Genomic DNA, 25,027 nt, shown 5'->3' with positions numbered 1-25,027 from the left:
TCTGGTTTCTATATCCAAAAATATCAATCAACGAGCCTACAGGCTACCCTGCAACTTCTAAAACCAGCGAAGACTCGACGTCTATGCTTCAAAGCTAAGCTCTTTAATTTACTGGGTCTCTCTCTTCCTCTAAGCAACTGAGTTTTTCTCTGAATTCAAGTATCAATACACTTAAAAGGGTTTGTTCTTTTCTTCTTTACTAAGCTTACCTTTTGAGTTTCAAATATGGATTGACTTATCTTTTTCACTGATTCTTTTTAACGTACCATGTTGCAACTCTCTCTCTGTAATGTGTGTGTCTTTTCTGAAGTTAATGGTTTTGGGTTTTCTTTTTGGAACTGTAGTTTGTGAAAAGGTCAATCCTTTTTAGTGTTTAAGTTGCTGGAATTATAGTTATTTAGCTCACAAAATTCTGTGATTATTATGATATTTGTGGCCATTTTCATTGGTTCTTGCCTAACGGTAGATGTTTCTTAATAATTTAAAGAGCTCATTAGCACTTAATGGTAGTCGTGGTTGGTTACAATGTTGGGTTTTCAATAAATTTTCCATTAAAGCTTTTATTTGATGCTGTGAAAATGTTGGAAGAAAGGAGGTTTAAAGTTTGGAATTTGGAAGCAGAAACCTCTAGTTAATTCTACCCTAGTGCAATAAAACTTCTTTTTCTTATATTTGATAGCATTATTCTTTCTTTGTGAATGGTTATTTATAATCTATTTGGTTTGTTTATACCCGGTATTTAAGTTCTGCTTATTTTATGTGTAGGTCAATGTTGTATGCAGTATCCACCCCTAGAACCTGCATTTCCTGTCCAAGAAGTTCTCGTTTTCATCGAAGGAATTTAGTTTCGGTCAGGCTTTGTGTACGTGCTTCATTGCCCGATAATGGCAATGGAGTTAAAGTGGAGTATACGCCCTGGCTAATTGTTGGATTGGGTAACCCTGGAACAAAGTACCACGGCACTAGGCACAATGTAATTAAAGTCCCATATGAATTTGATGGCTTCAATTGTGTTTTTTTTTATTTTAACGATTTTGCAACTTTATCTTTGTCAGGTTGGATTTGAAATGATTGATCGAATTGCCCAAGCGGAAGGTGTTTTGATGAACACAATACAATCGAAGGCTTTGATTGGAATAGGTTGTTAAGTAAAAAATCTCACTGCTAACTTCCCTCCAAGTTTATGCATTTTCTACTTTCTTTTTATATGGGTGATGGTTTATTCAGATTCTTTCTGTGATCAGTACAGGTTGCATCGGAGAAGTGCCAATTCTCTTGGCAAAACCACAGGCATATATGAATTTTAGTGGGGAATCAGTTAGTTCCATGATTCTATTTTGTTGTCATAAAATTTTACTTTTGATTTGCATGTTTCACTGAATTTATGGATAGGCACTTGGATGTGATGTAAACATGTGCTTTGCTGTCCCTGAAGACAGCTGATTTTTCAACTAACCTATTTTTCTTTTCAATGTTTTCAAGGTTGGACCACTTGCTGCTCATTATAAAATACCCCTTCGTCATATTTTACTGGTATGCATTTTTATTCCTCACTTCCATTTAAAAGAATTTTGTTAGTTTTATTTACTCGCAATTTACTCTATACTGACATTATGGTCCTGGATTTGAACATGTAGATCTATGATGAGATGAACTTACCAAATGGCATTCTGAGGGTTCAGCCAAAAGGTGGACATGGCCATCACAATGGGTATGTTTTACTGTTACGATGTTGGCATTGTTTGACAGTAACTATCATCCCACTAATCCTCCTTGACCCACAAGTTCTTAAACCACTTTCTTTTTTGCCAAGTATTAACTTATCTTGATTCTACCACAACTCTTTATTAACTGAGATCTTTATTTGCTAAGTCATAATGTAATAAATTTACAGAAGAGGAAAGTTGTTTACTAATGATTTGCTTGTTAACTTTTCTCATTCTCCTGTAAGAAGATTTATGGGTCACTTTTCCTGGCTTAATTTAAAGCTCAAGCTATTGCACTAGGCATATCTATTGATCACCTGCCAAATAGGGGCCTGCCAGCCTCTGAACACAGAATTACAATTTGTTTCAAGGAGTTGAAAGAAAATAACTATTCCTTGGACCAAGTACAAAGCATCTAAAACCCAGTGTAGGTTAAATGAATTTAATGAGCAGCATGCATTTCATACCTGTATAAAGAAGGGATTTTCTGCTCCTAGGTTAGCTTGTTTTAGAGATGAATAGGAGGTTCAACAAACATAATGTATTTACATATATCTTTTAAGAGATGAGGAAACCTTTGTTTTGTAATTCTATAGGAGCAAATCAATTAGTTGATAATTAATTCATGGATAGTCACTGCATCTGCATGTATTATGGGGGTTGGGGTAGCAATTGGTTCCCATTCTGGAGTCTTTTTCCTAAATTTATCCATGTTGTTTAACCTCCTCAAATGAAATTCCTGGGAGAACATTATCAATTAATCAAATATTTTGGCCTCATATTAATGCACCTCTTGTAATTTAAAGAACTCTCTTTTCTGAATTAAACCAAGAAATACAAAAAACATTTATTTGTGATCCCTTGTTGCAGAGTAAAGAGTGTGATGGACCATTTGGATGGTTGTCGAGAATTTCCTCGATTGTGTATAGGCAAGTAGTTTTCTCATAGCTCATCTTTTCAGAACATTTTATGTGCTGAAGAGCCATTTTTGTCTTTGTTTATAGAACATAAAAAGTTCCATTTTTTGCAGGCATTGGAAATCCACCTGGCACAATGGACATGAAAGCTTTTCTCCTGCAGAAGTTTAGCCCAACAGAGCGAGAACAGGTATGTCATTGTTTGATTCTAGCGCAAAGGTTCTTCCTCGTGCTTCATGGTGAAAGGTATTTGATACTAAAAAGTTCAGGCATTTGGTCACTCCCTATTCCTTTCATGTTTAAGACACCGGGCTTCACACCTTGTGCAAAATCATTTTTTAACATACTATATTGACTCGATCCTTGTATTAGTAATATACATGTATTTCAGCTATTCTAGTAAGTATGGTGTGTCTGGCTTTAAGGTTGCCAGTAGTGATATCATTTATTTTACATTTATTGTCAAATGCTTTATGGCTCTGTCTATGTCTGCGCAATTGTTCAGTACTCACATCTTCTGATTGAACAACTGTTGTATAGACTTCGTGCCTATTGCTCTATATTTATATGGGTGCATTTATATTTTCCTCAAAACTGCTGCAACGTTTTGACTGTTAATCTCTACTGGACAGATTGATGCATCATTGGAACAAGGGGTTGAGGCTATGAGGACCTTGATACTTGGTGGGTTCACCAACAAAATTACTAGATTCAATCTGGGGCAAAAGTACAAGTATCACAAAGTTTGAATCCAAGAAAAAGGCATAGCTGAAAGAGAGGCAAAAACCATCTCAGTAAAGTTGAGAGCTTCTGACATTTGAGCCAAAAGATGTAGCTTCTTGTAAGCTTCCTTGCAGTAATTAATGTACGGATGCTTAACCATTTATTGTCGATGTCATCCTCGGCTCCTTCTGGCCAGCAGTGTCTGCATCTCATGTTAATTGAGGTCATATGACTGAGAGATAAATTTCATTGTCATGTTATTTTGTTACGCAATTTCATATATGCTGTTATATTATGGGATGATTGTTTTCGGATCTTAAGCTCAAGCATGCCAAAGTCACACTAAGTCATACCAAACCAAAATGATCTACAAGTTTTCTAGTTATTCTGCTTTTATGTCATTTGTCTTTCAGGTTTTAGATGTTGTTTAGCACTATTATTGATTAGAGCTTGTCATAGGCTAGTCATTGCATAAATCTTTGCTTGATTGCTGAAACCTGATGACAAGCTACTAATCTGGCTGGATCTGGTGTTACACCCTTGTTTTCTGCAAAGCTATCTTGGATAAATTAGGCAATTAGCACCTAAAATATAATTAAATTTTGAAATATCATAAATTGAAAAAGTTTTGATGAAATAACATAGTTTGAAGATGTTGCGGTTCAGAAATGCAACATATGATACATGTCGTGTTTTAGAACCGTGACAACTGATATCGCGGTTCACAATGATGTCATTATTGAAATGCCGTGGTTTGCAACTGTTTTGAGAAACAGCTGGACATTTGATAAAACGGTTGGATTGTAGTAGCCTCATGAATGCAAAAAAAAAAAAAAAAAAACATATACACATGCAAAATGAATATAAAATAATTCAACAATATAATATTCAAGTAATTTTAAAATATAAAGACATAATTCATTTATCTATCTATGTCTATTGAATGATCCACGCTCATTAGTAGCACGATCGGATCCAACTCGTGCTTTGCCTGAGTGGCTTTGTCCTCTGTCATGACATCATCAAGAGTTAGTCTTTCACTAAGGTTTTAAGTCAAGTGTGGCAAACATTTAACCACCTGAACAGTATGGTGTGAATTTCACTTACTTCATCAATACGACAAAGATAAGATGAGGTCTCTCAACCTTCCCATAGCATAAAGCCAACTTAATATTAATAAAATATTAATTTTAAATTAAAAGATAAATGCATAAAACTCAATGGTTAATATATTTAATCATAAAAAGATTTTATTACTTACGTGATGTTGAATCCGAAATGCATATTGCTCGTACTACATATATTCAGGTGAAGGAACTTGCTCTAAAGTCGGAGTAATGATTTGTCGTGTTATATTCATGTATTAAATCATATACTCATCGTTAGTAATCACAGGAAGCAACTCTTGTAAATATTTCATTCCTTTATGCATCCCACTATGATACATAAGTATTATGCCGACTTAATCAATCGTAATCATTATTTTTATCCCTACGAGTAATGGCATGCAAAACATCACTTGTATTGATATCAACTGAAATGTGTTTTCTGTAGCCGAACTGTCGCATTACCTGATCCAGGCAATGTAGCTCGACCATCTTAAAACATAGTAGCAGCACCACCATTGTCCATATATCCATCCCGCTGGTGCAGTGACCAATCTTTCTTCTGAGTAAGGCGTTCAAATGACCTACAAATTATAAATTAAATAAATATCAAACAACAATAATTCGATGTAGTTAATTATTTTATTTAACAAATAGTTCAAAAAATACATGGATAGTATGTTGTCTATCAAGCTCGCTCCAATAAAATGCTAACATATTATTTTCAAAAACTCGTCCAACACACCACCTTGCATTAAAAACATGTCAGTTTAATTGTATTTTTTAAAGTTTCAAAAACACAATATAAATGTATATAATTGCAAAAGTAACATCGCAATACTTGCATCCTAATAGAAGATGAAGTGTAACCCTTATAGCTTAAACTGTCATATCCAACAATTTTATTTTATCATGTATGCTTACAACCGTCATTGAAAGATTATTCATTACAAAGGTTGATATAGCACTAGCAATATAATTTGCATCAAGTTAATGGTGGTTTTTTTGGACAAAGGTCGAAACACATGTGTGTGACCCTTTTAACTTTGCTATCTCAAATGAATATGATCTTTTATGATATCCCTTATGCAAATATCACTTACAATTTGGTGCTTGCACACATTGTAATTGAACAAATGTTGAGTTCGATCATTTGACTCGGTACTCAACCAAGTGTGCAATATGTCACTGTTTAACAACATTAGCCAATTCATTTTCACTATTAAATATTTGACCAACCACCAATTTAGACTCTCCTAACATACATTTATGACTAAGTACTCAATCATGTGAAACAATAAAACTAAATCTAGAAGCATCTCTAAATTCATGAACATGAGGAATAATTTCATCATGAACATCATTATCAACATCATCTTTATTGTCACTAGGCTCATAATAGTCAAATATATGTTGATCAACAAAAGAATTGTCAAACATAATATCATCTATACTTTGCAGCAAATCATCTAACAATAAACTATTTTTACCTTTACTAATTGAATTTGAAAGACCAGTAGAAGTTGAGACACGCACAGATTATGGTCAACTATTCATATATAATATCATTATGTTCAAATCATTTTGAATGAAAGAATCAATTATTGTCTTAAAAATATCATCACACACAATTAGTACAAGATAATATTGTTGTTCACCAATTTGACACCTCCAAGTTATTTCAACATGAATATCATTATAATTTCACCCAAGTTCATGACAAATGATTTCTTTCATTTCTACATACGACATGCCTAAATTACTAGTTAACAACAAACTGCTCCTATCATTGTATGTGATACTATTGTTTCACTTTAGGAACAATATTGCCACCATAATGACATAATATAAATATGTTATTAGACATTTTGTAAAAAAAATAAATCGGATTCTAGTCAGTTTAACATAATTTTAACTAAATTGCATTATCTCAACCATAATTGGAAAAATTCATAGCAAATTCAATCAAATTCCCAAAATTTAACGTTAAAGAAAACTTGACAAAAAATTAAACATAATTCATGATATCAATTGATATTTTTTCATGCTCAATTACATTAATTCAAAAACAAATTCATAGCAAATTAATTTAATTATAAGAAAATACTAAATTCGTCAAGTTATCAACAATTCAATAAAACATGTAATTCATCATAATTCAACGTGTGTGCGTATTTAATTACATTATTATCCGATTCCAACAATATACATAAAATTTATAATTTGGCAACTTAACATAAATTAAACACAATACATAATAAATTGAAATAATTAATTCAACTTATTTTCATGTTCAACTATATCAAATAAACTTTAATTAAATGTATTTTTAATTAATTTATCATTGATTCAGCAACCTCTAAGTTCAACCAAAACAATTATTTGATTTCAACCAAACCAAATACAAATTAATAGCAATGTAGTATGTTTATCTTACTTATAAGACTACAAGAGTGGTTGGGGCAGCAGAGGAAGCAGTGGTGGTAGTAAAGGGAACAATGGATTTTCAACACAAAACATCAAAAGATGTTTAGAGACTAGAATGAGTTTGATTTTTAGTTGATTTAAGGGCAAAATCTAAGTGTTTAACATGTTTTTTGGGAGAGAAGTGAGGACAACAATGGTTTTTTCTGTGAGAGAGACAACGTTGTTTGTTCAAAATGTTCTTCGATCTGTTTAAATTTTAATTATTATCACACTTGTAAAGTGCAACATCTTAAGTTTTTGCATTTTAGAAGCATGATTTTTAGTGCGACATTTATGATTTTTAGTGTTGAGGAATTAAAAGGATTGTCTTTGGCTACTGCAAATGTTATTAATGGTGATAACATAGGAAACATAGGAGGTAGAGGAGTTGGTGCTGGTGTTGGCAAGAATGTTTTGGGATATAAATTTTTTTGATATTGATCCATCTATGGTGGTTTCTTAATTCATTATGAAATTTGTTGATCTCTTAACTGGGTTTTTGTTTAGTTCGATTTGATTTTATCAGAATTTTCTCACCACTACTGCTATTTCTATACGTTCTATTCTTTGATTGGTTGTTGATTAGGTCTCGGGGATTGTAAAGCTCTGAATGTAATCATGCTTCACATATGATTATAATATTATTGGAGAAACTGTCTCTCTTGAGATAAAATCCTATCTTATTTGCCTTGCAAACTTGTGTCATGCTGCGGGTCTTTCCTTTCCTTTCTGTTTTATAATAGAACCATGAAGGAGAAAACACTATTTTAGATAGTGTTTGGTTACTGATTATGAATATAAAAGTAGAAACATCATAGATAAAAATATATTTGGTTGAAAAAATAGAGATATATAAATAAATTTATTTTTTGAATAATTTTAAAATGAATTTCTATATTTTCAGAACAAGATGTATAAAAAGAATATCTTTTTAGAGATAATATTTTTTTTTCTAAAATATCCTTGTAAAAAACTTTCAATAAAAAAAAATTATCTAACTAAAACATGTAAGGATACAAATGGTTATTATTATAGTTTTAAAATCTAACTTGAGGGTCGATATGAGGTAAAGCCTAAGTCAATGGTTGAGGCCTAAGTTATTGGTCGAGCTGACCCGAGTCATCTTATAAATAAAAATAGTTATTATTATAATTTTAAAATCCGATTTAGGGGTCGACCCAGGTAAGGTTCGGGTCACAAGTGAGGTTGATCATTAACTCAAATCAATGTAAGGACAAAAACAATTATTATGTATTATCATATTTTTAAAACCATACTCAGGGGTCGACCTGGGATAAGGCCTGAGTCATATGTCAAAACAGTCAACCCAAGTTGACCCAAGTCAAAATAAAATAAAATCCATTATTATCATAGTTTTAAAACTTGATTCGGGGGTCAACTCAAGGTAAGGCCTAAGTCACGGATTAGAAAAGTCAACACAGGTTGACCTTGGTCAATGTAAGAATAAAAGTTATTATTATATTTTTAAAACCTGACTTGGGGTTGACCAGGGCAAGATCCAGGTCACGAGTCGAGAGGGTCATATTTTATATAACGGTAAAATAGATTTTTTTTTCATATTTTATTTTGTCTTGTTCACCATAACCAAACATGATACAAAGATAGTCACTTTGTTTTGTAAATTATTACTAAACACAATTCTGTTTTCGTCTCCTTTTCTATCTTGTCTTCTTTATCTTTACCATCATCTCTTTTGTTTCGAGATAGTAACTAAACGCTACTCGGTTAAAAGGCATCCTAAGAGAGTTCACTCCATATAATCATGGAACCTTGAGTTCAGTTTTCATGTATTGCTTGATATCTTTGATATTTTCTAATAATGACGGCTCATATCTAGTACTTAATGATTTTGTTATTTAATTTTGATGAATATTGAAGCACATTTGCATCAAAAGTAGGTAGGTTTGGCTACATATACCATGTTGGAAGAAAATCAATTCAAGAAACTTATTATGAATAATAATATTGAATTGCAAATCTAAACAACAAGAGCAAATTTGAGAGACAGATAAATTTTATTAAGTGTTTTTCTCTAAGTTATTTTTTCCTATACACTTTATATTATGGTTCTGATTACAAGCCTATTTATAAACCTAAAATATTAGGCAAACAAGGAATTGAACTAAACAAGAAAACCCATTATAATTAGGAAAGTAATTTTGTCGACTCAATCGGTTGACCGGTTCTCAACCGGTAGACTAGTTCCTCTGTTTAAAAAAAAAACAAAAAATCTAGTTTATTTTCATCATCCCTCTTAAACTTGATTTCTGATTACTCCCAGCATATCTTTTTTCTTGGCAAAAACATCATGTTTAAGTGACTTTGTAAAAATATCTGCGACTTGGTCTTGAGTTTTTACATATTTGACTTCAACTTCCTTATTTGTAATGCAATCTCATGGATAATGAAATCTTGTGTCAATGTGCTTACTTATGTCATGAAATACTTGATTCTTTATTAAGGCAATAACTAATAAGTTGTCCACATAAACTTTTATAGGCTTCTTTTATGGCATTTGCAACTCCTTCAATAATCTTATTAGCAATATGAAATGACAAACACATGTTATAACAACTATATATTCAACTTCACAAGTTGCTAATTTGACTATAGATTGCTTCTTTGAACTCTATGTGAATGTTGTGTCTCCAATGTAAAAGATAAAACTTGTAGTACTCTTTCTATCATCTATATCTTCGGTCCAATCAATATCACTATGCCCACAAGATCAAAGTTATTAGAGTAATTATAGAATAAGCCAAAACCTATGGTACCTTTGATATATCGAAGAATTCGCTTCAATGCTTTAAGATGTGTCATAGTTGGTGTCTTCATAAACCTACTCATAAGTATTACTTCAAAGAGAATATCTGGACGAGTGCATTCCAAATATCTCAAATTCTCAACTTGGCTTTTGAATGTTGTAGAGCTTATCTTCTCTCCTTCATCATTCCTTGACAACCTCACTTCATACTTAACTAGAATGTTCACTTTTGCACAACCCTCCATTTTGAACTTCTTGAGAATCTTTTTGGCAAACTTCTTTTGACTCACAAAGATTCTATCTTCTCCTTGTTTGATTCCAATCCCTAGGTAGTAGATCATAAGACCAATATTTGTCATGGTTATCTTTGTTATCATAGTTCTATAAGTATCAAGTAATGTCAAAATACGATCTTCGATCTTAATTTTTATAACCTTTTTCTAATATTTGTCTCAAACTCAATATATTGCATTTTATAGTTGAGATATAATATATACCACCAATAAATTGATGACTACCATCTTTCATTTGAATCAGAATCATACATTTTCCTTTGATAAAAACCTTTGAATGATATACAAATATGATATTATCTTTAATTAATTCATCAAGATCCACAAACTTATCTTTGTCTCCACATGTCATTACTGGCTCCATTGTCAAGATACAACATGTTTTCTTGGGTTTCCATTCGTTCATCATGGAACTAGTAATAAGGTGGTCTTTTATTCCTCTTCTACTACTAGATTAGCATTCTTTTCAACCCTTTTGGTTGGATTCTAGCTATCCCTGGTATAATGACCTATGTTTTGACAATTATAAGACTTAATCTTTATTTTGTCAAACCTAGGTCTCGAATTGCTAATTTTTGAGGATCCAGTCGACTGGTTAGCTTCAATCGGTCGACCGATTGATTTGTTGAGGCTATCTCGTTCTTCTCTTTCAAATATATCTTGTCCTCATCTTTCTCTGTCTTGCTACGACCTCTACCTCATTAGATATATCTAGAGTCATCTTGCTTCTTTTTTGTTAAGAATTTTAAGAAGAGTGTTTGTGTACAATTTCATTGACTCTTTTTTCATGGGCTTGTAGTTTTTCCATAAGACCTTGAATTGTTAAAAAATTCATATTTTTATGATTCCTCTATTGCAACCACTACATCGTGGAATTTCTTATGCAGTGAGCATAAGATCTTTTCTATCACATGTGTTTCTTCCATCTTCTCCCTTTATCTTTTCATCATATTGTATATGGCCAATGCTCTAACAAAGTAATTTGAGATATTCTCTCATTCAAGCATATGCAAATTTTTAAAGCACCATGTAACTTTTGCAGGCACACCTTTAACATCATCTTCTTGGTTTGATTGTTGCAAAATTTCTCATAATTACTTAGCGATGGTTGCATCAGCCACTATCTCAAAAGTGGTGTCATCCAAACATTGGTGGATGATTATGAATGCTTATTGATTCTTCTTTCGTGCTTTATGTGTGACCTTCCTTTGCATTGATGTCAATGTCACTCATTTTGCAGGCTCTTCAAAGACTTTTTGCAACTGTTTCCCACACATATTGAAAACTTAGCCGAGCTTTCACACAAGTACACCAAATCTCATGATTATCCTTTGTCAAACAAAGACACTAAAGTGAGAAGTTTAGATTGGCCATGTTAAACAATAAGAACAAGCTCTGACACCCTTGGTAAAAGAAAATCAATTCAAGAAACTTATTATAGACAATAATATTGATTTGCAAAACTAAAGATCAAGAGAGATTTTAAGAAGAAGATATACTTTATTGAGTATTTTTCTCTAATTTTTTTTATACACTATATTATAATTCCGTTTACAAACTTATTTATAGATCTAAAATCCTAAACAAAAATTGAACTAAACAAGAAAACCTTTTCTAACTAGAAAAGTTATTCTACCAATTCAACCACTTCACCGATTCCTCTATTTTTCAAAAGAAAAACTAGAAATCTTATATATTTTCAACACACCAACCAGCTCAGGTTTGCATCCCAGAAGAAAAGGCGAGAAAATTTTTCATGGATGCATTCATTGTCGGTGCCAGTATGCTTTGCATAGAGACTAACATTCTGCAATTGAGTTTGATGAAGAACGCTAGAGAACTGGTTGTCTTGTTTCAAACCTAATCATAAATAAGAGTTGCTTATTTCATGGGTTTGAAAAAGCGATCGATCTTAAAGGATACACACTACAGATATATGCAGAAGACCATTTGAAGCTGCTTTTCATTGTCAAGACAAGTTACAACTAACCATCAATGACGTTAGACATGGTTTTTAAGAAAAAAATAAAATGCCACTTTCATAGTAGACAATGTGGCATCACAGTAAAACAAAATACACTTCCACATTCCATTATGTTAGTCACACCCCTCAGAATCCACCCCGCACTCCCAAAGGTCGACGGCTATTTCCTCAACCAAAGTCTGAAGTATGTCCCTGTCGATTTCTGCACCAGTTTCGAATCCTTCAATTTCAAAATCTGTCCATTTTCCCAAGGAATGACTCATCTCCCAATCTATTATCTCATCCGGAATCATCCCAGCAAAATCTGTCCACCTTCTGACTTCATCGCCAATCTCTTGAATCAACATTTCTGCATTCATGCATGACGGTACTCTTTTCCACGTTTTGAATCCAGTGTTAATGCACCTGGTGTATTTTGAATCTAAGCATTCTATCACACAATCAAAAAGAAAGCTTCTGAGTTGATTACCCTCCTTGCTCTCTTCAAATCCAGGAAGGCAATTAAGATTTTTCCACAAGGCGCCAGCCAGAGTTTCAAGTCCGTCAAGCAGAAAGGGTCCAACGAGAAATCTCTTCATTCTATCTGAATTACATAGTGTTGCTTTACCAAACAACAGTTCAGCATTCACGATAACCTCCTTTGCATGAGTGAGCTTGTTTCCAGTTAACCTGCCACCAGCAAGATTGATGCTCTGTAATATCCTAGAAACATGGTTAAGAAGATCCATCGCAGTCTTGCTACCTGTCCTCCCTCGTATCAAAGAGGATGCACAATCCAGAAGATCCGCATCAGTATCTACTGGTTGTGGTTGATCATAGGAGCAATCCATGGAGTCCAGCAGCATCCTGCGTCCTAGAATCACAAGCCAAAATAGTACATGTAAAGAGAGCTCAAAATATTTGATAAAAGATCAGATAACATAGTAGTGAATGAAAACAGGGTTTTTTTTTTATATACCACTATTTCAGAAAATTCATAGTCAAGGTTCTGAGTAGTTCAATAAAAAATAATCATGAACCCCTCATTCTGCTTTGTCATAAAATTTCACTTTCTTACCTGAGCTCTCATCCAGACTGCTTGAAAAGCAACTGTCATTTGAGAAAGAAGCTTCAAGAACAGATCCAGGACTAAGGTGATCACCATCAACTGATATTCCAACTGAATTCCTCCTGATTTTTCCTTCCTTCTGAGAAGAGTAATACACATGCTAGACTTGTCAGGTCCAGTTATTGTCAAGGTACATTAAGCACAAAAAATAATTTTAAAAATCACACCTAGAGAATAAAATACTATCAAGGAAACCTCGCTTCATAAAAAGGCAAACTGTTAATTTTCATGGCATATAGGTTTAGGGTGCTTGGCCTCAAGATGGCCTTGAATTGAACAACTCAGGACTAGTTCCATGAATCTGGTTATTCAGTTCTATTTATGCATTCCTGCTCCAGTAATGTCTCTAGCTTATTTGACAAGATAAACCTTCCCTATTGCCTCAAAATACTTACAAAGGCAGCTTATCATTGCAGCCATTAACTACAATTCCAGTGCCTCTGTAATATATTATTTTCATTTTTTACCATTATGTTAATATGATGATTTGCATGCAGAGGCGATCACTTTAGCTAACCATGGAAAGCAATTGTTTAAGACATCCCTTTTTGCCTCATAAACTTTCAAGCCAAAGCATGTTTCTCCTGCTGACATGCTTTGGGGGCTACCTATAGACTTGTTTGTATCTCACAAATGCTTTCACTCCATTTCTATTAGCTTTTTCCTATGATGTACCATCTTTACCTCTCAGTGGTAACATATGTTAGGAATGGGCCACCTAAAAACTGCTGGCTTTCAATTCATATTCTGTATATTTTAATCTATAACACTCAATTACCACCTCTATCCCACTCTAAGTTAAAAATGCCCTCTTTATCTATCATTCTCCACGCCTGTCCACAGCCAGTTTCCAGTCTTTACTCATAAAGTTGCTGAACTTCAATAGTATTGTTGAAACTTGCTTGGACATGAATAAAACTCTCTTGGGAATTTTACATGAACTAATACATCCATTCTTGCAAGAGCCAATTCTTGGTAAAAGTCTTGCCATATTTTATCATCTTACCAGAACATGGCTATCAAAATCTAGATTCTTTTGAGTTGGAGTACACTTTTTTCCAACCTAATATCTATTATGCGTGTACCTGTATTTACGTTGAAATCAATTGAAAAGGAGGAGTAAAGGAAAGGCCAATGTTTCACTGAAACTAATTGATCACGGGAACTTATTTTGTTTTCTCACATACCATGACAAAGAAATAGAAAAATGAGGGTAAAGCCAAAACGTTTCAACTCCAAAGGCCTTACATCTCATCATTGACAGCAAGTATCACTATGATGCGCTGTATGGTGCACAAATTTCAAACAGCAACTCAGTCATTCGACAAAGTCAAATTTGGCAACCTTCTTAACTAACTATAAAACAAAGATAGCAACCCATGGGACATTAGTCAATGAGAACACATATCAAATGAAAAGGCAATCCTTGTACAATTTCATTAATTTCTCCATTTTCTTTTATTTTGGTTGCGCCAATGGTATAAGAAATTTCACTCAACACAAGCACCAGAATCAGCATTCTCCAAACAGACATGCAAGCTAAAACAGTTCAAAATAGCTTATTATTTAGAGATAAGGTAGGTACCAATATCAGAGGGGAAGGGACGTTTTCTAGTTTTTTCTTCAATCATAGATGCTCGCAAACCAAAACAAAATAAGCACAGAAATTCTGGACCATAAACAGCATAATAAAAAGACAGCACAATGCCAATACATAGCAAACCAACCTGGTAAGTTTTGTCTGCATTAAACATACGAGCATTTGGAGACATAGGCTGATCCGCAGTCAAAGCAAATATTAGCTCTTGGAGAATCATAGCAGTAGATCTCATGGGTTTACTACCTCCACTTGTCAATTCATCCTGTTCTTGAGAGGCCAGTTCCTTTAGTTTTTGCTCTAAAATTGTGCCCAGGGCATCTGATCTTAATGGAAATTGATTCTGCAAAGGTGTTTTGCCATCATTTTCATCCAACACCAGCCTTCTTTGGTGAGAAGTGTTCTTATCAATTTGAAGACTCCTCTCTTTCAGCCCCTTGGAAACAAAAGTTCTGTGCCTAAATGGAGAATTAAACGTAAAAGATATAGCATCATTTTCCCTACTGCCATTATTTTTATTACACTCTCCATCATTAACAGATCTACTTTTGATACATGCACGGTCCATGGAGAGAGAGCTAGATGCAACCACTTTTCTACTCACACTATCAGACTTGGTATTCCTTTGTCCCATAGACATCGGATTAGCATGTCCAGTACTTTCAACTTGTGCATTGACACCAACTGTCCTCTTGCGTGCTGGGCTCCTTAGCGGTGACCAGGAATCATCTCGTCTGCTGCAAACTTTTCTGTCTTTGTCAATTGTAGAATTATCAGCCAAGTTAGATGCCCTTGTCCTGCCACGACTGATCATGCTTCTGTTCAAAGCAACAAAATCTGTTGCCTCATTAATACCATTTGCAGCTGAAGAAGCTCTCCTGCTTTGCAGATTATTTAGTTTGGCCCTTGGAGGAGTTCCATCCCTGCTTATGAACATCTCATTTTGAGTCTGAATCCTCTGCTTATAAGTAATAGAAGATGACTCTTGCTGTTGAGGCCTGCATTGCTGGCTTCTCAATTGCCGCTGCAATTGGCCCTCTGGAGACACAGGTTTGATAACTGTGATGGTTTGACTTGGTACTCGTGTGTTATCCTTTTCTTTCACAGGAATGGATTGTTGGTCCCAATTTCTCTGATAAATTACATTTCTTTCTTGCTCAGGAGTGGATATGGGTGGCCTGGGCTTAATCATTTCTGATTCTTGAGAGGACATATAATTTGAAGGAGTGGATGGACAAATGAACTGCCGCTCCTTCACATTGGGTCTAGAATCCACAACATCAAACAAATTACCACAATTTTTGCAAGAAGTTTGCCCTATGAAAGACGTGCCTTCTCCCTCATTACAATCTCCAATATCTTGTTGTTTCACAATGTTTGGTAACATAATTCCAATCTCCTCTGTCAAAACTTCATCCCTGGGACAATAATTCATAGAACTTGGATAAGTAAGAGCACTTTTTGACCTATTGGTAGCTTGCAACCCAGGTTCCAAAATTCTAGTAGCAGCATCAATCAACCTAGACGTCCTAGATGCATTCTTGGACGAGGAAATCCTAGGACTCTTAACTGGTGGTGCAAGTTTTGGATGATGATGCCTTCTCGACCTTGACAAAACACCGTTAATTTGCAACACATCGGCTCCGAACCTAGTCAATGCTTGTCTCTCAAACTGACCAGTCTTTTGAAGCTTTTGAGGCCTAGATTCAACCCTTGCGCTCCCTTTCTCCATATTCAAATCATTCCTATCAGATTCACTATGACTATCATTAACAAGTTTCTCTTCGGTAACATCACAAGCAACAGAATTTGAAACTTTTTTGTGCTTATCTCGATGCACGGCCGGCAAAGAATCGAGGCCCATCAACCTAGCAACCAAACTTGGAGCTCTCATTTCACGCTTTTTCACTACAATATCATTATTACAATTCCCGCTTTTCTTTACATTTGGAAAACCTCCTTTATTCTCATCAGCAATCTACATTTCAAGCACAAGCAAAAAGCCCCCTTGATAAACAACAAAAATAAAAATAAAACCTAACCAAACTCACAGAATTAAATCTCTTTTTATTGAGATATAAATAAGTGTCCCTTAAAAACATCTATGAACATCAAGATCCAACTTTATAAACCAAAATGCATACCAGATGGAGCTTTGTTTTGGGCATCTTCTCATCCCCACCAAACTTCTTTGATGGATGTTTCGCACGAGCTGGACAGCAGCAGCAACAACACACGCATTAAACAACCAAAGAAATCAATTTTAAGCATTCTAGTTCAAATGGGTATTCTTGGTTTAGAGAGAAATGGACTAACCTGCAGGAAGCAATTTCCTGGAGAAGAGTTTTTTCTTGGCGAATCTCCTATTCCAATCAAATAACTGAAAGAAAATACCAACACAACCACCAGACCTGTGAGTCTTTTTCTCTGTCAACGCCAAACATGCCCCTGCTGGATTCCCTGTTGTTTCATTCATCTCTCCAAGAAACCAAAAACCCTAAACCAAAAATCCCTCTCTTTCAAAACAAAACACACTCGAATCTCAAATACCATCTATCAGCCAAGCCCACGTGAAAAAAAAAATTCATTCTTTCCAGCAAAATAATACAATGTAGCTAACCAAGTTTGCCCAAAACAGAAACGGGATACCAAGAGAAAAAAAAAAGAGTAAGATGCATTACAAAGATGCAATGGGAAAGAGTGAAAAAGACAGAAGAGAAAGCAGGAGACGACAGCCAAGAAGACCCAGTAGAAAGCGGAGTGAAACAGTACTGGCCTACCTGTATTATTCTGTTACTTGGTAGTATTATCTACATGTCTTGAAGCAAGGAACAAGTGATTCTCTTGAACATAGAAAGAGAAAGATCAATGAGTAAAAGATGGTGATGATTGAGAATCAAGAAATGAAAAGATGTGAAAGAAAGAGAGCATCATGTGACTGTGAGATATTGGATTGTGCACAGATACCAAGAAAATGAAGCTCGAGGGACTGGCAACGTAGCAGAGAAAGAGTGAAAAAATGATACCAAAAACAAAAGTTGGTTCTGTTACTTCTGCGCGATGAAAAGGGCTTGCTACAGAAAGACTAGAGAGAGAGGGGGCTAAGCAGAGAGAGAAAGAGAAGTGACGCACGCGCAGTACAGTGATTCACATTCACTGTGGATGCTCGCTGCGTGTTTGTGTGGATGGTCAAACGGGAGAGAGAGAAGAGTACATAGATAGTGTCGTGTTGTGTCTGCGTCAAAGGGACCAATGTTCTCTGCCATGTCACCCTGTTTCTTGTAGTCTATAGACAGCTGGTTCCATTTTTTGTGGTAAATTTATGGAAGAGGAAAATGATGCTGTGATTTAGATTGTGTTGGATAGAAATTAATTTAAATTGGATTAGGTAAGTGATAAAAAAGGAAGGTTGTTTTTTGTGTTTGAATGTTGATATTTGTATTTATTTTAGGATAATTTATTTTGTTTAAAAAATAATTCGAGAAATATATTTAATTTTAGTTAATATATAAACTAATTTGAGTATTTTCTAAAATTTGAATGGATTAATTTTGGAATTCATGAGCATTAAAATTATTATTTTTCCCTATTAAATCAAATTCAAAACATAGCTTTGTGCCCCCACTTGTTACATCTAAGATATGATTTCATGGATATTTTCTTCTTCTCCTCTTATTTGGTTCACCTATAAAAACTTGATGGATAGAAAATATATTGCAATTACAAGAAAAAAATAAGAATAAACACTTGTAGTTTCCAAGTAATAAAATTCATTAAATATATAAGTTGAGAGACCACATGTATATTGAGTAAAGAAGAAAGAAGATAATTATTTAGGTGCTGGTCTAGTGGTAAGAGTTTGGGACTAAGAGATTTGCTACCTCTGTGGTCTCAGATTTGAGTCTTGTGGTTGCTCATATAATAGTCACTGAAGGTTTATATAGTCATTAACTTCAAGACCCGTGGGATTAGTGGAGGTGCGCGAAAGCTGGCCCGGACACCTACGTTAAATTTTTTTTTTTAAAAAAAGATAAAATAAATTGTCACAACAATAACTAAAGCATGGAAGATAAAAATATAAAAAAGAGAGAGAGAAAAAAAGGAGACATCATATACACATCAAAACTAGCGTGTTTGGATATGGTTGTGATTATTTTTCAAATTTTTTTTCACTCGGAAATGTATCAAAATAATAATTTTTTATTTTTAAAAAATTATTTTTGATATCAACATATTAAAATGATTTAAAATTATAAAAAAATATTAATTTAAAGTAAAAAAATAAAATAAATTTAAATTTTTTTAAAAAATATTTTTAAATAAAAAACAAATGATGATTATCGTAGGATCAGAAAGCTAAACAAATTAAATTCATATACATTAAAAAAAAAACAAAAAGGCCACCTTTCAAGCTTCTAGTGAGTAAAGGCAACTATATTCTCACATGTTACTATTGCGTGTCACATGTGCTAGGGAAAAAAAAAACAAAAACTAGATCTACTGCTAGAAAAAAAAAAAAGATTTACTACTAGCAAGTTATGTTTGTTGCTTTAAATAATTTAAATTAATTCGACTAACCTCCAATATAGAATATAAAATCAAGATAATTTTAGAAAAAAATTAACAATAATTTCAATATAAAATATTTAATAATTTAATGTTAAAAGTAAAATTTAAAAAATAATTTTTAAAAACCTAAAAATAATCAAATCAATATTATTCTTAAAACTTGTGACTAATATTATAAATCCAGGTTTTTTAATTGAAAACAAAAACAAAAATAGATTATATAATTTTACTATGCTGAAGATAAGAAAATAATAATAAAATCTTTAAATGCAAGTTTAATATTGTTTATTTTTAAGGAAAATTAAATAATTTTATTGTGTTTAAAATACAAAAGATAACATCATTATAATTAATTTACTAATAATAAACCAATTATGTAAAAATACGGCACTTTCCTGATCAGTAAATCATTGATTTTCACGGAGAAGAATAAAAATATTATTATAATTCACGGAATTTTCTATGTTGGTTAAAATCTTTTATATATATATATAATTTTTTTTGGGAAAGTTTTTCCTCATAGTGTTCCTTCGGGGTAAAAAAAGTAAAAAACCTCTAGGAAAAATCGGTGAGATGAAGTTAAAAATAGGAGTAATGGAAGGACATCTGTCTTTTCTGACAATTTTATTTTTATCTTTGATTTCGTGGAGTCTACGCATGTCTCCTCCTACGAGCTGTTACGAGTCACGACGACATGGCAGGGCTAGAGGCAGGCCTGCGGTATCTAGTAGCAATTATTTTTAACTTCTTCTTCTTCTTTTTATTTAAATTAACTTTTTTAATATTTTTAAATTAATTTGAATTATTAACGTGAAAAATAAATTTTAAAAATAAAAAATATTATTTAATAATTTTTTAAATAAAAAAACTTTAAAAAATAATCACTTCGTACTTCTAAATACATAATTAAAATATATATTTAGTTTGAAAATCAGCTAGATATTATTTTTTAAAATATTTTTTATTTATAAATGTAAATAAAATAATATTATTTTATTTTAAATATTAATACATTAAAATAATTTAAAATAAAAATAAAAAATCTTAAAAACATGATTTAATCACGGAAACAAAAACAACTATATAATCCTAATTCAGGTTTCGAAGTTAAGAAATCAAATCAAATCACCAAACTACCTCAGGGTCAATGCACTCGCTGCCACCTCATCCTCTGGTATACTACTTTTATTTAAACAAACCTCGACGGTCGATCTGAGATTCAATTTAATTAAAGTTGGATTTTAAAAAAAATAAAGAGAGTTGACTAGTAAATTAATAAAGAAAAATTCAAATTTAATTTTAATTTTTCTAAAAAAAATAATTAACTAAATTTAATTTGATTAACTCTCTTAATTCATAAATCAATTATTATTTTAAATCAACTTTTAAAAGTGTGAGAATTATTATTTTTTAAAGTGTTTTTTTATATATTAAAATAATAATTTTTAAATTTTTCAAACTAAAAATAATCATATTTTGATAATGACGAGGGGAAATGAGTACGAGGGCACATTCACGTTCTAATGTTTTGTTTTCCTCTCTATTATTTCTTGTATCAAAATAAATGCTGTAAGTTTTTGTTTTTGGAGGGGGAAGCTTTGGAGGCCATAGCTTGTGATATATTTCATATGTTAACAAGGGTTTCTTTTATCAAACCATTACAATTTCATAAAATATTTAAGAAATAGTATGAGAGAAAAAAATATTTAAAAATAACATATATATTTTTTACTCAATATAGCTATTGTAAATAATTGTTATTGTCGATAACGGTTGTTGTAAATATCCACTATTATCATTAACAATTGTTTATAATCACTAATAAACTATCATTGTCATTAGCAGTTGTGTGAAGCAGCATAATCAATTTCAAAAATTTTTATAAAATAAAGTCTAAACCATCATGATTAGAGGCCAAACAAAACCATAAATTATCAAATTTTAAATTCATAATTGAAATAGAATATATTTTAATAATATTTTTATTTGTTAATTATAATATCAAATTAATGCGTATGTTTTTTAAATATTATTTTTATTTATATGTATTTTTTAAGTTGTTGATGGATGATTTGAAATTTTAAACATGTTTACATGTTCATTTGTCAATTAACGATATTAAATCATGTTTATATAAACTAAATATGAAAATATATAATATATAAGACAACTTTAAAATCAACATAAAAATTAGCAAAAACAATATTACAAAAATAGTAATAATAAAAGTAACTCTTAATTAGAAAAATAACACAACATAATTATATATAATTTAATAATACACCTGAGCCTATCGATGTCTTCTATGACAACGAGTAGATGGACCAGCTCCATCAATAACATGACTTTTACCTGTTTGTGTAGTCTTATTTTTTAAGACAAAATCATCTAAGCTCAATATTTCTTCTAATATATTAAGTATAGTACGACATGTCTTGAATTAAAAAGATGTTTAATAACAAGTAAATTTATAATCATCGTTGAAATTATGAAAATTAGTCGCAAAATCGTTATTGAGAATAATAATTGCATTAAAATCATGATTCTAAATAGTAATTTTTCAACCACTATAATTCTTAATAGTGATTTTTTACTACCTATATCATTTCCCCAAAACTTTTCAAAATAATATCATTCCTTACTAACTTTCTTGAAACGGAATATATATATTTGTTTGTGAATGGTTGAATTTCCCTGTTCACAGGTGTCAAAGTCTCTAATCTATATTGGGTGGTCTTTGGTGCTCCCAACGAACATGGATACAAATAATATAAATCAATGTAGATGAAAGCAATTGGTTGCCAGAGGAAAACAATTAGTTTAATTAATATATTTCTTATTCTTTTTCGAGAAATAGTTCCTTTTTTTTTTAATAGGAGGCCGTGAATTAACCTATTCAACATGCAATGTTCTACATTTAATTTTACAAATTAAAAAAAATTAAAGAAAAAATCATTAAAAATATTTAATTTAAAAAACTAATTAGAAATTTTTTTTTTAAAAGCAAAGATCAAGTATTGTTAAGACTAGCCCAGCACGCGTTATTGGACCTTTAGATGTTTTTGTTTGTAACTGGGGTGAGGTATATGTCATTAATTCTAAATTGTTTTGAAAAAAAAAATTAGTTGACACTTCATTTGATTTATCTAGATTCTTAAAAATATTAAAGAACTGAAATTGTATAATTTATTTAATTTTAAATTTCAAATACGAAAGTGTTTTTTTTGCGAAATTTATGACAAACCATCCATTTTTTTATGTCTTTTTCATTTTAGTCTCTCTTTTTTTTTAATTTTATTTTTGTTACAATAAATCAAAATTAATTGATTCTTAATTAGAATTAAATCACTAAAAAAATAAAAAATCAAATTTTAAAAAGATAAAATTTTACACAGTTTATCTACAATAATATACAAGAGAATAAATAATGGATTTTTGTGTAATAAAAAAACTCACGTGTTTTAAAGTAATATTTAATAATAAAAATATAATTTTTTGTAATCGGAATCATAAAAACTATACATCAATTTTTTAAATTACCAAACTTCAATGCGACTACATCTCACTTTTATTTATAAAAAAAGATTGATTCAAACTGGAGCACTTTTTTAAATAAGAAATTCATATCCACTCACTTTATTGGCATCATGCTTCACTTGTGTATAAGAGCTGGTACTTGTTTAGTTTAGTATTGAGATTGAATCTATTTTTCATTAAAATTTAAAATTTATTTTTGCTTTAAATTAGTTTTTTTAATTATTTTAATATGCTAATATTAAAAATAAAATTTTAAAAAATATTATTTTAATATAATTTTAAAAATAATAATTTAAAAAATAATTTCTACCTCGCTTCCTCCCAGTCACCAAAATTTTGACCAGCTACTCTCATCCTTTGAACAAAAATCTAGAGAAAAAAATCTCTTAATTCCCGGAGTGATAAATGATTGAGTAATTCATACCCCCTTGGCCACTTGCATGAAACCAAAACACTTCCCATGCCTCCAAAAATCAGAATACATTTGGGATTTTAAATTTTTTATTTTTTAAATTTAATATATTTTATATGTTTTAAATCGTTTTGATATGTTAATGTCAAAATGATTTTTTAAAAATAAAAAAAAATCATTGGCATACATTTCAACATAAAAAATTATTTAAAAAGTAACCGTAACCACATTGCCAAATATTTTCTTAACTCACTCTTTGTTAGTGCGAGGTGTAAGATATTTTGTTAAGAGTATATTTCACTTGAAAATTCATTAAAATAATTTTTTTAAAATTTTTTATATCAACACATTAAAATCATTAAACAACATAAAAAAACAAATTTAATAATTTTTAAAATAAATCTAAATGTAATTTGAAACACAGGAAAAAACCAGCAAGCATGGGAAAGCTAGTGAGCAATTGTCAATACCATTTCCAGAAACCCAGATGCACGAGACAAGATAAATAATTTTGGTCTAGAGTCTGGCAAGTAGGACCACCCTATTTGGTATTGCCCACCTAGCTACCTTCTACTCGCAAGTTACGTGAATCTCATAGGTAAAATGAGAAATGGCAATGCATACAAACTTACCAGGACAGTGGACAAATGAACGTCCGAAGGGACCTCGATCGGCCTGTTTCATTATACGTAATGGAAAAGGACAGCTAAAGCCACCACATCCTTTGGTTTGTGCTCGATGTTGTGTCTTGTCGGCATGGTGAGATCACTGTTTGATTTGATAAGTTGTTAATTAACTCCCTCTAGTGGTTAAAAGTGGCTTTATGTTTAATCATGTGAGGTATTAGATTCAACCTATCCAGCTCTTCCACAGTCCATTTACTATTTGTTTCTTTTGGAAAAAGCAAAGCTTGGATTGCTTGTTTCATGGGACTTGAGAAAGTTACTTGGAACTCAAATCAGGATTAAAGATACTTTTTAAGCCTAAAGTACTGGACTGGAAAAGGTATTTCTTGAGGAAATAGAAAGTTACTTGGTCAAATTTTAATGGAGAAGAGAAAATCTCCGTTGATACCATTTGTCTATAAAACAATAATTTTTATGTTAGTGGGTTTTTTTCAATGAAAGGAATTTCATCTGGGTGCTCTTTATCGTTCTCCTTGTCTAAAATGATAGGTCTGAGCATGTAAAGCTTTTTATTCTGGGTTTTTAGACGGACTTCTGAGTTGTTTTGAGAGCTAGAAAATGAGGAGGAGATGGATGGTTGTATTTGGGTTGACACAAAGTTACGAGAGGAAAGGGAATGAGATGATTAAATTATATGAGTGGAAGTGTCTTTTATTGGAGTAGATTCTGGTGGAGCAGGGATGACTAACAGAGGTTCTAGGAGTAATAGAAATATGGTAGGTAGTTGTTCACAGTCAATACCTGTAAATTAAGGAGACATGAATAAACTATAAGGTGTGGTTAGTGTTAGAAAAAGAAAATGAGAGTTCATTAAGCACACCATGACATGAGATACAAATTTTATTTACTTTATAAATGTTACTTTATAAAAACTAATCATCAATGGTGGCTTGCCATTGTGGATATTTGAGGGCAATGGTGGAATATGTTGGTTTTATAAGTGATGTGAGGTAGCAGGGTGCTTGGTAACATTATAGATACACTTTTTTTAAAGATGTTATTTAATGATTTTTGTTTTGTTTTTAATAATTATGAATATCTAAATCAGTTTACATGTATCTTAATTAATTTTTAAAAATTTTAAAGTTAATAGTTATATAATTTTTAGATAATTATAAAGTTAACAATCTCGGCTACA

The 25,027-nt window shown here is 31.9% G+C and overlaps 3 protein-coding genes across 4 annotated transcripts; 1 reads left to right on the top strand and 2 right to left on the bottom strand.

Moving 5' to 3' along the window:
• On the top strand, window positions 1-3,666 carry LOC133698400 (chloroplastic group IIB intron splicing facilitator CRS2-B, chloroplastic). Of its 2 annotated transcripts, none has more exons than XM_062121302.1 (9): window positions 1-115; window positions 766-973; window positions 1,056-1,140; window positions 1,250-1,317; window positions 1,483-1,533; window positions 1,638-1,711; window positions 2,577-2,635; window positions 2,737-2,813; window positions 3,256-3,666. In XM_062121302.1, exons 2-9 carry the CDS (start codon window positions 770-772, stop codon window positions 3,370-3,372), a joined length of 735 nt encoding a protein of 244 aa, XP_061977286.1. In that variant the 5' UTR covers window positions 1-115; window positions 766-769; the 3' UTR covers window positions 3,373-3,666. The 2 variants fall into 2 exon arrangements, with proteins under 2 accessions (XP_061977286.1, XP_061977285.1); XM_062121301.1 differs by having other exon boundaries at window positions 1-179.
• A 5,961-nt stretch (window positions 3,667-9,627) lies between these two features.
• LOC133700084 (uncharacterized mitochondrial protein AtMg00810-like) lies at window positions 9,628-10,062 on the bottom strand. Its single transcript, XM_062123646.1, has one exon. It carries the CDS (start codon window positions 10,060-10,062, stop codon window positions 9,628-9,630), a length of 435 nt encoding a protein of 144 aa, XP_061979630.1.
• Window positions 10,063-11,931: 1,869 nt separating this feature from the next.
• LOC133699435 (uncharacterized) lies at window positions 11,932-17,893 on the bottom strand. The gene is made up of 5 exons (XM_062122674.1): window positions 17,002-17,893; window positions 16,830-16,897; window positions 14,816-16,663; window positions 13,038-13,167; window positions 11,932-12,833 (listed from the first exon to the last, which is right to left on the bottom strand). Exons 1-5 carry the CDS (start codon window positions 17,159-17,161, stop codon window positions 12,094-12,096), a joined length of 2,946 nt encoding a protein of 981 aa, XP_061978658.1. The 5' UTR covers window positions 17,162-17,893; the 3' UTR covers window positions 11,932-12,093.
• Between the last annotated feature and the right edge of the window lie 7,134 nt (window positions 17,894-25,027).

Source organism: Populus nigra, chromosome 7 (assembly GCF_951802175.1).
Source record: "Populus nigra chromosome 7, ddPopNigr1.1, whole genome shotgun sequence".
Taxonomy (NCBI): Eukaryota; Viridiplantae; Streptophyta; class Magnoliopsida; order Malpighiales; family Salicaceae; genus Populus; species Populus nigra.
This window is presented reverse-complemented; position numbering and strand designations above follow the sequence as displayed.